Here is a 14,674-nt window from a genome sequence, read left to right on the forward strand (position 1 = left end):
GGACTTGGGATAATTGATTACGAACCCAGTAGCTCTAGCACTCGAATAATCATCTGCATGGACTGTAGAGCACCTGCCTCCGAGGTGCTCTTCACCAGCCAATCGTCGAGATAAGGGAAGACATACACTCCCAGCGATGCTGCAACAACTGCCAGGCACTTTTTAAAGACCCTGGGCTCAGATGCGAGGCCAAAGGGCAGTACACAGTACTGAAAGCGCCGAGTTCCCAACCGAAATCGAAGATACTTCCTGTGAGCATCAAGGTGTGTATAGGCATCCTTCAAGCCCAGAGAGCATAGCCAATCGTTTTCTTGAATCATGGGAAGAAGGGTGCCCAGGGAAACCATCCTGAACTTTTCTCGGACTAGGAATTTATTCAGGGCCCTCAGGTCTAGGATGGGACGCATCCCCCCTTTTTTCTTTTGAACAAGGAACTACCTGGAATAGAATCTCAGCCGTTCTTCACCTGGTGGACGGGTTCGACCGCATTGGTCTTTAGAAGGGCAGAGAGTTCCTCTGCAAGTACCTGCTGGTGCTGGGACCTGAAGGACTGAGCTCCCGGTGAACAATTTGGAGGCATGGATTCCAGATTGAGAGTGTATCCTAACCGGACTATTTGAAGAACCCACCTGTCGGAGGTTATAAGGCCACCTTTGGTGAAAAAATATCAACCTCCCTCCGACCAGCAAGTCGTCCGACACGGACACTTTTTCTGAGTCTATGCTGCACTGGAGCCAGTCAAAAGCCCGCCCCTTGCTTTTGCTGGGGACCTGCAGGGGCCTTAGTCGCATGTCGTTGACGGGAACGAGCGTGCTGGGACTGAGCCTGGATAGGCTGCCAAGAAACAGGAGTGTACCTACGCCTATTGTAGGAATAGGGAGCACTCTTCTTACATAAGTACATAAGTAATGCCACAATGGGAAAAGACCAAAGGTCCATCGAGCCCAGCATCCTGTCCAAGACAGCGGCCAATCCAGGCCAAGGGCACCTGGCAAGCTTCCCAACGTACAAACATTCTATACATGTAATCCCTAGAATTGTGGATTTTTCCCAAGTTCATTTAGTAGTGGTTTATGGATTTGTTCTTTAGAAAACCGTCTAACCCCTTTTTTAAACTATGCTAAACTAATCGCCTTCACCACGTTCTCCGGCAATGAATGCCAGAGTTTAATTATGAGTTGGGTGAAGAAACATTTTCTCCGATTTGTTTTAAATTTACTACACTGTAGTTTCATCGCATGCCTCCTAGTCCTAGTATTTTTGGAAAGTGTGAACAGACGCTTCACATCCACCTGTTCCACTCCACTCATTATTTTATATACCTCTATCATGTCTCCCCTCAGCCGTCTCTTCTCCAAGCTGAAAAGCCCTAGCCTCCTTAGTCTTTCTTCATAGGGAAGTCGTCCCATCCCCGCTATCATTTTAGTCGCCCTTTGCTGCACCTTTTCCAATTCTACTATATCTTTCTTGAGATGCGGCAACCAGAATTGAACACAGTACTCAAGGTGCGGTCGCACCATGGAGTGATACAACGGCATTATAACATCCTCACACCTGTTTTCCTAATAATACCCAACATTCTATTCACTTTCCTAGCCGTAGCAGCACACTGAGCAGAAGGGTTCAGTGTATTATCGACGATGGCACCCAGATCCCTTTCTTGGTCCGTAACTCCTAACGTGGAACCTTGCATGATGTAGCTATAATTTGGGTTCTTTTTTTCCCCCACATCACCTTGCACTTACATTAAACGTCATCTGCCATTTAGCCGCCCAGTCTCCCAGTCTCGTAAGGTCCTTCTGTAATTTTTTCACAATCCTGTCGCGAGTTAACGACTTTGAATAACTTTGTGTCATCAGCAAATTTAATTACCTCGCTAGTTACTCCCATCTCTAAATCATTTATATTAAAAAGCAGCAGTCCTAGCACAGACCCCTGAGGAACCCCACTAACTACCCTTCTCCACTGTGAATACTGCCCATTTAACCCCAACTCTGTTTCCTATCCTTCAACCAGTTTTTAATTCACAATAGGACATTTCCTCCTATCCCATGACCCTCCAATTTCCTCTGTAACCTTTCATGAGGTACCTTGTCAAACGCCTTTTGAAAATCCAGATACACAATATCAACCGGCTCCCCTTTGTCCACATGTTTACTCCTTCAAAGAATTGAAGTAAATTGGTCAGCCAAGATTTCCCCACACAAAAGTCGTGCTGATTCGGTCTCAGTAATCCATGTCCTCGGATGTGCTCTGTAATTTTGTTTTTGATAATAGCCTCTACCATTTTCCCCGGCACTAACGTCAGACTCACCGGTCTATAATTTCCCGGATCTCCCCTGGAACCTTTTTTAAAAAAATCGGCGTTACATTGGCCACCCTCCAATCTTCCGGTACCATCCTCGATTTTAAGGATAAATTGCATATCACTAACAGTAGCTACGCAAGCTCATTTTTCAGTTCTATCAGTACTCTAGGATGAATACCATCCGGTCCAGGAGATTTGCTACTCTTCAGTTTGCTGAACTGCCCCATTTCGTCCTCCAGGTTTACCGTGAAGTCAGTAAGTTTCCCCGACTCGTCCGCTTGAAATACCATTTCCGACACCAGTATCCCACTCAAATCTTCCTCGGTGAAGACCAAAGCAAAGAATTCATTCAATCTCTTCGCTACGTCTTTATCTTCCTTGATCACCCCTTTTACCCCTCGGCCATCCAGCGGGCCAACCGATTCTTTTGCCGGCTTCCTGCTTTTAATGTACCGAAAAAAATTTTTGCTATGTTTTTTTTGCCTCTAATGCTATCTTTTTTTCGGAATCCTTCTTGGCCTTCTTTATCTGCGCCTTGCATTTGCTTTGACACTCCTTATGCTGCTTTTTGTTATTTGCAGACTGTTCTTTCTTCCATTTTCTAAAGGCGTTTCTTTTAGCCCTAATAGCTTCCCTTCACCTCACTTTTCAACCACACCTTCTGTCTTTTGGACTTACATAAGTACATAAGTAGTGCCATACTGGGAAAGACCAAAGGTCCATCTAGCCCAGCATCCTGTCACCGACAGTGGCCAATCCAGGTCAAGGGCACCTGGCACGCTCCCCAAACGTAAAAACATTCCAGACAAGTTATACCTAAAAATGCGGAATTTTTCCAAGTCCATTTAATAGCGGTCTATGGACTTGTCCTTTAGGAATCTATCTAACCCCTTTTTAAACTCCGTCAAGCTAACCGCCCGTACCACGTTCTCCGGCAATGAATTCCAGAGTCTAATTACACGTTGGGTGAAGAAAAATTTTCTCCGATTCGTTTTAAATTTACCACACTGTAGCTTCAACTCATGCCCTCTAGTCCTAGTATTTTTGGATAGCGTGAACAGTCGCTTCACATCCACCCGATCCATTCCACTCATTATTTTATACACTTCTATCATATCTCCCCTCAGCCGTCTCTTCTCCAAGCTGAAAAGCCCTAGCCTTCTCAGCCTCTCTTCATAGGAAAGTCGTCCCATCCCCACTATCATTTTCGTCGCCCTTCGCTGTACCTTTTCCAATTCTACTATATCTTTTTTGAGATACGGAGACCAGTACTGAACACAATACTCCAGGTGCGGTCGCACCATGGAGCGATACAACGGCATTATAACATCCGCACACCTGGACTCCATACCCTTCCTAATAACACCCAACATTCTATTCGCTTTCCTAGCCGCAGCAGCACACTGAGCAGAAGGTTTCAGCGTATCATCGACGACGACACCCAGATCCCTTTCTTGATCCGTAACTCCTAACGCGGAACCTTGCAAGACGTAGCTATAATTCGGGTTCCTCTTACCCACATGCATCACTTTGCACTTGTCAACATTGAACTTCATCTACCACTTGCACGCCCATTCTCCCAGTCTCGCAAGGTCCTCCTGTAATCGTTCACATTCCTCCTGCGACTTGACGACCCTGAATAATTTTGTGTCATCGGCGAATTTAATTACCTCACTAGTTATTCCGTCTTTCTTTTCTAATTCGTGGAATATGTTTAGCCTGGGCCTCCAGGATGGTATTTTTGAACAGCATCCATGCCTGTTGTACAGTTTTTACCCTCTCAGTTGCCCCCCAACCCCCCCAAGTTTTTTTTTTAAACCGTTCTTCTCACTTTATCATAGTCTCCTTTTTTAAAGTTAAACGCTAACTTATTTGACTTCCTGTGTATAGATACTTCAAGGTTGATATCAAAACCGATCATATTATGATCACTGTTAACAAGTGGCCCCAGTACCATAACGTCCCTCACCAGATCATGCGCTCCACTAAGGACCAAGTCTAGAATTTTTCCTTCTCTTGTCGGCTCCTGCACCAGCTGCTCCATAAAGCTGTCCTTGATTTCATCAAGGAATTGTACCTCTCTAGCGTGTCCCGATGTTACATTTACCCAGTCTATATTTGGATAATTGAAGTCACCCATTATTATCACATTGCCCATTTTGCTTGCGTCTATGATTTCTTTTATCATTTCTGCGTTTACCTTCTCATCCTGGCGAGGCGGACGGTAGTACACTCCTATCACCGTCCTTTTCCCTTTTATACATGGAATTTCAACCCACAGTGATTCAAAGGTGTGATTTGTGTCCTGCTGAATTTGTAATCTGAGTCAAGGCTCTCGTTAATATCCCTCCAAAAAACCTCCTAGATGAGGAGGCAGTAGCAGAAGACGCCCAGCGGGAGAAAATCCATAGCATCATGTTGCTTTTTGATCTGATCGACCATATCCTCTACTTTTTCGCCAAAAAGGTTATCCCCACGGCAAGGAACATCCACCATTCGCTGCTGGGTCTTATGATCTAGGTCAGAGACACGCAACCATGAGAGTCTGCGCATCACTATACCTTGAGCAGCTACTCGGGATGCCACATCAAAAGTGTCGTTAAGTACCCTTAGCCAGGAATTTGCGACATGCCTTCTGCTGCCTGACCACCTGGTGAAAAGGTTCAGCGAGCTCCAGAGGAAGTGCTTCGATCAAACTGGACAGTTGCCTCACCTGTTCCGCAAGTGGGTGCTTGTGTAGAGCTGGTAAGTTTGGATCTTGGCGGCAAGCATAGCGGCCTGATACGTTTTCCTCCCAAAAGAATCCAAGGTCCTAGACTCTCTGCCTGGGGGGCGCCGAGGCATAGTCTCTAGTACTCTTGGCTCTTCTGAGAGCAGAGTCCACCACAATGGAATCGTGAGGTAGTTGGGCCTTCACCATTACTGGCTGTCCATGGACTGTACTGGGACTCAGCTTTTTTGGGAACCACTGGATTAGATAGAGGGAACGACCAGTTTCGCAAAAGAACGGCCCTGAGTGTATTATGCAAGGGGGCCGTTGCAACCTCTGTGGGTGCATCTCGGCCCTGGGCTCAACCACAACCTCCATAGAGAAGGAAATATCCTTAGATATTTCCCAAACAAAGGAGGAAAAAGAAAGACTCTCAGGGGGAGACATCCTTCTTTCAATTGGCAGAGTAGTATCAGAGGGGACCCCATAGGACTCTTCTTCAGAAAAGTATCTGGGATCTTCCTTTTCCTCCCACGAGCACTCATCATCGGTGTCTGACAACAGCTCTTGTAAGAGCAGTCCGAACCCGAGCCTGTCTCGACGTTCAGGAACGACAATCTCGAGGGGGATGTCGAGAAGTCGACCCCTGCCTGGACTGCGGCGAAGCTTCCTCCGCTGAATTGACCCGGGTGGCGGCCGACGCCCAGGACCTCACCACAGGCGAAGGCCCAGATGCCGCTTCCACAATTGATGCAGAAGGTGCAAGCACCCCTTGCACCGAAGCAGACTGGCGCAGCAATCCCTTCAGAAGCTCTGGAAGAAGGGCCCTGATGCGCTCGTCGAGAGCCTCCATCGGAAAAAGCTGTGGGGCCGGTGGCAGAATCTGATGGGGCTCGAGAGCCGGTACCAAGCTGCCAGAAGACAGACGCATCGGCACCTTTTGTATAGAGGGTGAGCGGTCCCTCCCGGCGCCAAAGCTTCTCGGGTGCCGAATCCCTCGGCTCCCCAGAGCTCTCAGTACTGCACATGGAAGGAGAACGATGACGGTGCTTCTTAGCCTTTGCTCGACGCCCGTCATCGAGACTCCTCGGTACCGAAGAGGACGTGGAATCCTCACGCCTCCTTGGGGCCGGGTCCGACGAATGTTGGTCCCAGGGGGGGCCTGCATAGCAGTAGGCCTCGAGAAAGGTGGAGACTCACTCGATGCCTCGCTGCTCCCAGCGTGATGTGGTCTTTCTGCAGCCATTACCTGCGCTCTCTTAGTCAATGCTTCCCTCGATGCCGACGTCGATGCCACTGACCTCGGTACTGATGTCGATGCAGACGTCGAAAGACCGGACCGATCAGCAAAACGTTTTTCACGTTCAGCTTCTCGAGACACTTGGGTCCGCTTTTTCATTAAAGAACACAGCTTACAAGCAGCTGGTAAATGGTCAGACCCAAGGCACTGGAGACACCACGCGTGGGTGTCGGTACCCGAGACGGTTGCAGCGAGTACAACGCTTGAAGCCGCTGGGAGTCCTCGATGACATGGACAGAAAAACGGCGGCTGTGAAATTAAAGGACTCGATTATGCCAATTAAAAAGGCACAAAAAAGGGAAAGAAAACCCGTCCGAGCAGCCTAAAAGGTGGCCGCGACAAAAAAAGAAGGAAACTTAAACAAGTGTGTAAAAAACTTAAAAAATACGGGAAAACTTTTTTTTAAAAATGTTGTAATAAACAAAACGAAGAAAAAAGGGGAGCGGTAAACGCTAGACAAAGTCTCCTGGGCCAAAAATGAGCACAGCGAAAAAAAAGCGTGTCATTCAAGAAGCGGATAAAAAGAACTGAGGGAGGGCACCTATGGGAGAAGATCACAAATCATGAGCCCCATAAGAGTACAAGCAGATAGGGTCACATGACCACAGTGGTTGAACCAAAATTGTCTTTCCATCTTCTGTATTCCAAGGTAATTGACTGAAAACACCTGGCACCTGCATCATCAACCAAGTCCTTGGGACACACCCAGCCTGTCAAGTTTACATATAATAGAAACAGTATACATACAAACTTCTCAAAAATATTCAGTATGGATATCTTGAAATCTAGACTGGCTTGGTATGTCTCACAGATTTACTTCTATAGAACATATGGGAAGAGGAAAAATGAACTTTTAATATAGTATCAGGCTTTGTGTAGTGCTCACCCGAATTTTGGTAGGGATTTGCTCTCCAGCTGCATGCTTCTCCTTCAGCAAAGCTAGATCCTGGGCCAGTATCTTCCTGTCTTCCAGAAGATCATTTAGATGTCGCTGGGCTTCTTCTGTACTGACCAGAACTTCAACCTCATTAGCAAGCCAACTCTAGTGAGAAACAAGTAAAAATCACTAGTGAACATCTATTAAAAATGGAAGCAAAAGAACAAAAAAAAAAAACCACCCCCCCCCCCCAACCAACCTTCCCAATATCAGAACCGGAGATTGACAGAGCTAACGACTGGACAAAAATGCAGCCCAAATTTGATCTTTGTCCAGTTTTTTTCCCCTTTATATTCTGAGGTGTTGAAAGGACATTGAGGTGTGTGCACCTCAGAGCCTCAGTCACCCTCACAGTACTGCACCTTTATTCTTGAGGCCATTCCTTCCATGCCTCTACTCTGAGGTTCCTTGCGTCTATCTGCTGCCTCTTTTTGTTTCTGTAAAGCCTCCCGCAGTCGTTTGTTAGCAGCCCCTGCCTAAAAAAAAGCAGCACTTCATGGAATGTTCAGTAGACTTACATGGGAAATATTCAGTAGATTTACACATGTGTAGTCATACATTGTTGGATACATCACTGGCTATAGCAACCTTACCTCCTCTGTTTTTCTTCGAAGGACATTAGCCTGTTTCTGGAAGTCTCTCTCTAGTTTCATTATCTCGTATTGCCTTTTCCGCTCCTAAAAGAGATGCAATCCAATTAATGTCTAATTGGAAAAAGCACATATTTAGAGAAACCGAAAGGATTATCTGCATAAAGAAAAGGTGAAATTAGGCCTTACCTGCTAATTTTCTTTCCTCTAGATCCTCCAGACCGTTCAAGACGCTTGGGTTATGCACTCCTACCAGCAGAGGGAGACTGAGAACACTAAAACTTCTTATACAAGTAGCCTGTGCAGACCTTCTACTAACCAGTAAAACAGTAACAAAGCAGAGGAACAAAACACCTCCACCTAAACAAAACCACTGTATCCACACTCAGATCTCCTCCCCTTAAGACGGGGGAATTCAACTGCAGATGGGCACAAACTGCCCTTAGTAAAACTCCAGGACCCAAATCACAGGAACTACTAGAAATATCAGCAACTGAAGTCTAAAGAAATTATTATACTGAACTATCCGATACACTGGGTGGGCTCTTGAACGGTCTGGAGGATCTAGAGGAACGAAAATTAGCAGGTAAGGCCTAATTTCACCTTCCTCAGGAATTCTCCAGACCGTTCAAGACGCTTGGGACGTACCAAAGCAGTAAACACATCTAAGGGTGGCACCTGCGAAGCCCAGAAGACAGGACTGCAGCTCCAAAACTGGCATCCTCCCTTGCCTGTACATCCACTCTGTAATGTTTGACAAAAGAATGCTCTACAAATGTCCACCGGTGGAACAAAACTACTCTCTGCCCAAGAAGCCGCCATCCCCCTAGTGGAATGTGCCTTGAGCCCCACCGGCACCGTACGGCCATGCAATATGTAAGCCGAAGAGATGGCATCCTTCAACCACGAGCTATAGATGCCTTAGAAGCAGCCGCTCCCTTCTTGGGCCCCCCCATGAAGGACAAATAACCTGTCCGAAGACCTGAATTCCTCCGACCTGCGCAAGTAAACCTTCAACACTCTGTGCACATCCAATTTTGCCAAACGACGCTGAGAAGCATCCCCCATCCGGTCCCCCAAGACCGGCAACAAAATCACCTGATTCACATGAAAGGAGGATAGCATCTTAGGCAAAAACGAAGGGACTGAATGCAGTGAAACCTTTTCCTTAGAAAACCACAGAAACGGAGGCCTACATGAAAGAGCCTGAAGTTCCGAAATCCTGCGAGCCGACGATATAGCTACCAAAAAGACCACCTTCATAGTAAGGTCTTATCGAACAAGACTCCAAGGGCTCAAAAGGAGAACCCGCCAAAGAGTCAAGAACGATATTAAGATCCCACTGAGGAACTACCGGCCGCTGAGGAGGACGAAGCAATTTCACCCCCCTCAAAAGACGGACCACATCTGGGGAAGACGTAACTGACCTGCCCTGCACCTTACCCCGAAAACACGCCAAAGCAGCCAGCTGCACCTTCAAAGATGACAATGAAAGGCCCTTCTCAAAACCACCCTGCAAGAAATCTAAAATGCACGACAGAGAAGCTGTCGAAGGGACACACACCAATCTTCAAATATGCGCCACACACGCACATAGGCCAAAGACGTCGAACGTCTGCGAGACTGCAGCATCGCCTGAATCACCTGAGGAGAAAACCCTTTCCTTCTCAACCGTTCCCTCTCAAGGGCCACACCGTAAGAGAGAACCAATCCGGATCTGGCATGACAATTGGACCCTGACACAACAGCACCGAGCCCCCCAGCCGCAGAGACTCGCCTTCTAACATCAGATCCCCGAACCACGACCGACGTGGCAAATTCGGAGCCACCAACAACACCGGACCCGCATGACATTCTACCCTCTGTAGGACTCGACCTATCAAGGGCCACGGGAGAAATACGTACAGCAACACCCGCTGAAGCCACGGAAGGACCAACGCATCGATCCCTTCCACTCGCGGATCCAGACGCCAACTGAAATACCAAGGAACCTGAGCATTCTGTGCCGACGCCATGAGATCCACTACTGGCATTCTCCACTTTAGAATTATCTGGTCGAACACCAACCGGTGCAGAGACCATTCTCCGAGGTCCAATATGTGTCTGCTTAGAAAATCCGCGTTCACGTTGTCCACCCCGGCCATGTGCGCCACCGAAATCTGCACTAGATGCCTTTCCGCCCAATTCATGAGCAGAGCCGTCTCGATTGCCAACCGCGGACTCTTTGTACCACCCTGCCGGTTGACATACGCTGCCACTGTCTCGTTGTCGGACATGACTCTTACCGCCTTTCCAACCACATTTGAGCGAAACGCCAACACAGCTAGCCGAATCGCCCTTGTCTCCATCCGGTTGATAGACCACTGAGCTTCCTCCGTCGACCACCGCCCCTGTGCGGACCGACCGAGACACTGAGCTCCCCAGCCCAGCAGACTGGCATCCGTTACCAGAATCACCCACTGAGGAGGTTCCAACGGCATGCCCTTTTTCAGATGGGCCGAGCACAGCCACCACTGGAGACTGCGCCGAGGGGACCCCCTCGATGGCAACCACAACTCCAAACTGTGTACCTGGGGAGACCACCTGGACAACAGAGCCGCCTGAAGCTGACGCATATGCGCCCTGGCCCATGGTATTACCTCTATTGTCGCTGCCATGAGGCCCAGAACCCGAAGGTACATTCAAATTGTCTGACTCTGAACAGACATTAACAGCCGGACCTGCTGCTGAAGAGAGGCGATCCGAGAATCCGGCAGAAAAACACGACCCACTGCCATGTTGAATCACACTCCCAAGTACTCCAGACTCTGCGATGGGATCAACTGACTTTTGACTACATTCACTACCCATCCGAGCAATTCCAGAAATGCGAACACCTCAGCCGTCACTGCAACACTGTGAGCCCGAGACTTAGCCCAGATCAAGCAGTCGTCAAGATACTGATGCATCAGAATTCCTTGCCTCCGCAAAGCCGCTGCTACCACCACCATTATCTTGGAGAAGGTGCGTGGAGCCGTTGCCAGACCAAAAGGCAGAGCACAGAACTGAAAGTGCCTCCCTAAAACAGCAAAACGAAGGAAACGCTGATGGGCCTATCGAATTGGCACGTGCAGATACGCTTCCGTGAGATCCAGTGACGTGAGAAATTCTCCCTGACCAACAGCCACTATGACCGAGTGCAGAGTCTCCATGCCGAAAGATGGCACCTTGAGCGCCCCATTGACCCTCTTGAGATCTAAAATGGGTCGAAACTGGTCCTTCTTTGGCACCACAAAGTGAATGGAATAACAGCCCATTTCCTGCTCGTGCCGAGGAACGGGTACCACAGCTCCCAACTGGATTAAGTGACCCAGAGTCTCTTGAATAGCCTTTAACTTGACTCAAAAGTGACAAAGAGAGGAAAGAAACAGATCTGGCAGCGGGTGCTCGAACTCGAGCGCATAACTGTCGCGAACGACCTCCAGCACGCACTGATCTGAAGTAATTTGGGTCCACTTCTGATAAAACAGACAAAGTCGCGCCCCGACCTTCACCAGAGGCTGGACCCGCACACCTTCATAAGGAGGTCTTATTACCATTTCCGGCACCTCCGGAGGAGTCCCGACCTCCTCGATGACCCCCTCGAAAGGGACTGCGTCCGCTGGAAAAACCAGCTTTTAGAAGGAGGTACAAAGCTACCCGGCCTGCACCGCCTCGCGTCCTTAAACAGACCTCTAGCCAAGCCACCTCGACTAGCCGACTTAGGCCGTACCTCCGGCAACCGTGAGACCTTGGTATCCCCAAGACCACTCATCAGTTTATCCAAGTCCTCTCCAAACATAGAACCTTTGAAAGGAAGAGAACACAACTTTGCTTTAGAGGCCGCATCTGCCACCCAGCCCCTAAGCCAAAGAGCTCTGTGAGCCGTCACTGCCAGAGCCATATTCTTAGCCGAAGCCCTTAGCAAATCATAAAGGGTGTCTGCCAAAAACGAAGACCCCATCTCCAATTTGGCCAGCTCCTGAAACAAACCAGTCCTATCTAACGCAGGCTCATCCAAGAGCTTCTCCGCCCAATGGAAACAAGCTCTGGCTACCAAGCCCCCACACACAGAGGCTTGCAAGGCCAAAGCCGACAAATCAAAGCTGCGCTTGGGAAAGGACTCCAGCTTCCTATCCTGAGGATCCCGTAAGGCTGTACCGCCATCCACTGGAATGGCCGTAGCCTTAGTAACAGCCGTAACCACCCCATCCACAGTAGGTGGTTTCAGAAGGGCCAAATCTTCTGGAGGCAAGGGATACAGCCGCACCATAGCCCTAGACACCTTACAAACAGCCTCCTGCACAGACCATTCCTGAAAAACCATGTCTCTAATGTCTGAATTCATGGGAAAGGAACGGGAGGCTCTCCGAATCCCCTTAACCAAGGGATCTACCTGGGGTCCCTCCGCAGAGGGCGTGGCCGCCGGAGCAAACATCAAAGTAGAGATCACCTGATCAATGAGCTCTAACTCCTACTTATGAAAAATGTGAACCACTGAAGAATCTTCCCCAAGACTTAGCCCATCCTGATCCTCAGAGATCCTCCTCTCCTGGGTCACTCCAAACCTCCGACCCAGGCAGAGAAATTATCTCCATAGGCTCCAAAATATCCACCCGCGGGCGCTTACCTCCTACTGAGCTAGCAGCCTCCGGGGAACAAACAGCCTGAGAGGGGCCAGCTCTCCAGGCATTATACAGAGACCAAACAAACTCAAGAGGGAAACCAGACCCCCTCGACGCTGAAGCCCCAACAACACTTCCCGCAGTCTCCGCGACGGATCCCCCTCGCGGCGGCAGGTCCATCACATGATCCGCAGCTAAACTAGGCACGCTTCCCGCCACACACGGGTCCCCCGGTGCCGGTACGGAATGCGCAGCCAAAAGGGCCGCGCTTCCTGCCAAAAACGGCTCCGCCGAGGCTGACCCAGGACACATAGCCAAAATGGCCGCGTTTCCTGCCAAAACCAGCCCTGCCATTGCCGGCCCGGAATGTGCGGTGAAATCGCCGCTCAACACCTCCGCCAACTCAGGGGAAGCACGGGGGGGCCGAGAGCGCCGACGACATAGGCTCCTTAGAAGATTTACATTGGCCACCTTTTACTTCAACGCCGACACCTCGCCGGCTTAGACATAATGGCCGCGAACACAATAAAAACAGTTGCTTTGTGCTCTAATAGGCAAAACCGGCTAAGGCAAAAACGCCCTTGAAGACGTTTTACCTCTGGACTGCCACAAGAACGGCCAAAACAGCTGCCTTTTAAAAACGTTTATTTTTTTTTCATTTTTTAAACCTCGTTGCTGATGCCTAAACGCCTCAAGTGTACAGAACGAGGTCTGTAGCCGAGGTCAAGCAGTCCTCCAGAGGAAGAGCACAGGGGGAGGGACCCGGCCACCCGGGTGTGACACCCCACAGGGAATAAGAAGCCCCTTAGGACTTACACCCTGTAATAGAGATCCAAGTGTGGGTTCTCTAACATTTACAACCCAACCTAGAAACCCCAAACGGGCCTACCAGACTAAGTACACTGCACAGGCTGCACACATCTACCCTCTGCTGAGGGGAGGAGATCTGAGTGTGGATTCAGAGAGCTGGGTTTGGGTGGTGCTTTGTGACTTCGGGAAGGATCAATTCGGGATCTATTCATTTAATTACTTTGCTGGACATCTGGGAAGGCTTAGAACGGCGCTTGAGGATTGTCTTCCTTTTCCAAATTTCAGCTGGAAACCAGTTATATTCAGCTAAGACTAGCGCTACCTAAGCCCTGAAGCAGTTTTTACGAAACGCTGGCCAACGTTGGCTTGGAGCGTCTGAAGAATTGTGTTTGAAGTCTTCTAGCGTAAAAGATAAGTGCTCATTTTGCATTAAGTTCCAATATATTGTGAAGCAACAATTTTATGGAACTATTAAATTCGTCACTACAGCTATTTTCTTAAATCTGTCAGTGAGCAATGATTAATATGCTTTCTTGGAGGTTTTTTTTTTTAGAGCCAATGATGAACAGAGGATCAGACTAAGATCCGTTTTAGCTCCAATAGACTATTATATTGTCTAGGAGCTCTGTGAGGCTCTTTTTTCCTCCATATTATACTCCAATAATACACTGATTTTCTATATCATTTTGTTGAGTGGAAAATGTAGTATAGTGTTATTATTTGTTACAGAATTACTACATTAAAAATTTGAAGTGGAAAAAAAAAAAAGAATGCAATGAGGGCTTCTTAATGCCCTCCATCAACAGGTCTTCTGCCTTTGCACTGTGTGTAGGTCATTCATCTAAAACCTTGAGAACCTACAGTGCCTGGGAGATCAGGGAGGCAAATCACCCCAGAGAAAAATACACAGCTCTTCCTCTGCTAGAAACTCCACCTCAAGGTCTACTTAGTTCCCTCTCATATTTTTCCAAGTCTAGGAACAGGTAAAACAAGGATTTGGTGTTAAATCTAGCTGAACACTACTACCTAAGTAGTACCTAGGGAGGTCGGGGTGGGGGAGAACATTCAACTCGCAGGAATTGAACAGGGCCTCAGTGCAGAGGTCTACTACCTGAGCTGAGACTGAGGAACTCTAACAGTGGCATTCTGGGCTAGGTCTTTGGCTTCAGAGCTAATCAGAGCACAGAGCATTTGCACTGAAGATGTTTGACCAATGTCACTGCAGGTTACTTTTTCCTTTTGGGGAACGCAGCTAAAAAGATAATAGACCTCTGTTACAGCTATAATACAGAGATCAAACATCACCTGCTGGCAAACCAAGGGAAATACGCTGAAGGTGAAAAAGTGTCATAAGGCAGCAATACAAACCACAAAGC

General features: G+C 48.4%; 1 protein-coding gene across 1 annotated transcript in view; it reads right to left on the minus strand.

The window, feature by feature from the left end:
* Positions 1–14,674, minus strand: part of LOC115458807 (chromosome-associated kinesin KIF4-like) — a 210,843-nt gene that overhangs the window by 67,940 nt on the left and 128,229 nt on the right. The window contains 3 exon segments of the mRNA XM_030188620.1: positions 7,205–7,360; positions 7,618–7,731; positions 7,849–7,932. Of these exon segments, the coding sequence (XP_030044480.1) occupies positions 7,205–7,360; positions 7,618–7,731; positions 7,849–7,932 (354 nt within the window).

This window comes from Microcaecilia unicolor, unplaced genomic scaffold (genome assembly GCF_901765095.1).
Source record: "Microcaecilia unicolor unplaced genomic scaffold, aMicUni1.1, whole genome shotgun sequence".
In the NCBI taxonomy this organism is placed as follows: Eukaryota; Metazoa; Chordata; class Amphibia; order Gymnophiona; family Siphonopidae; genus Microcaecilia; species Microcaecilia unicolor.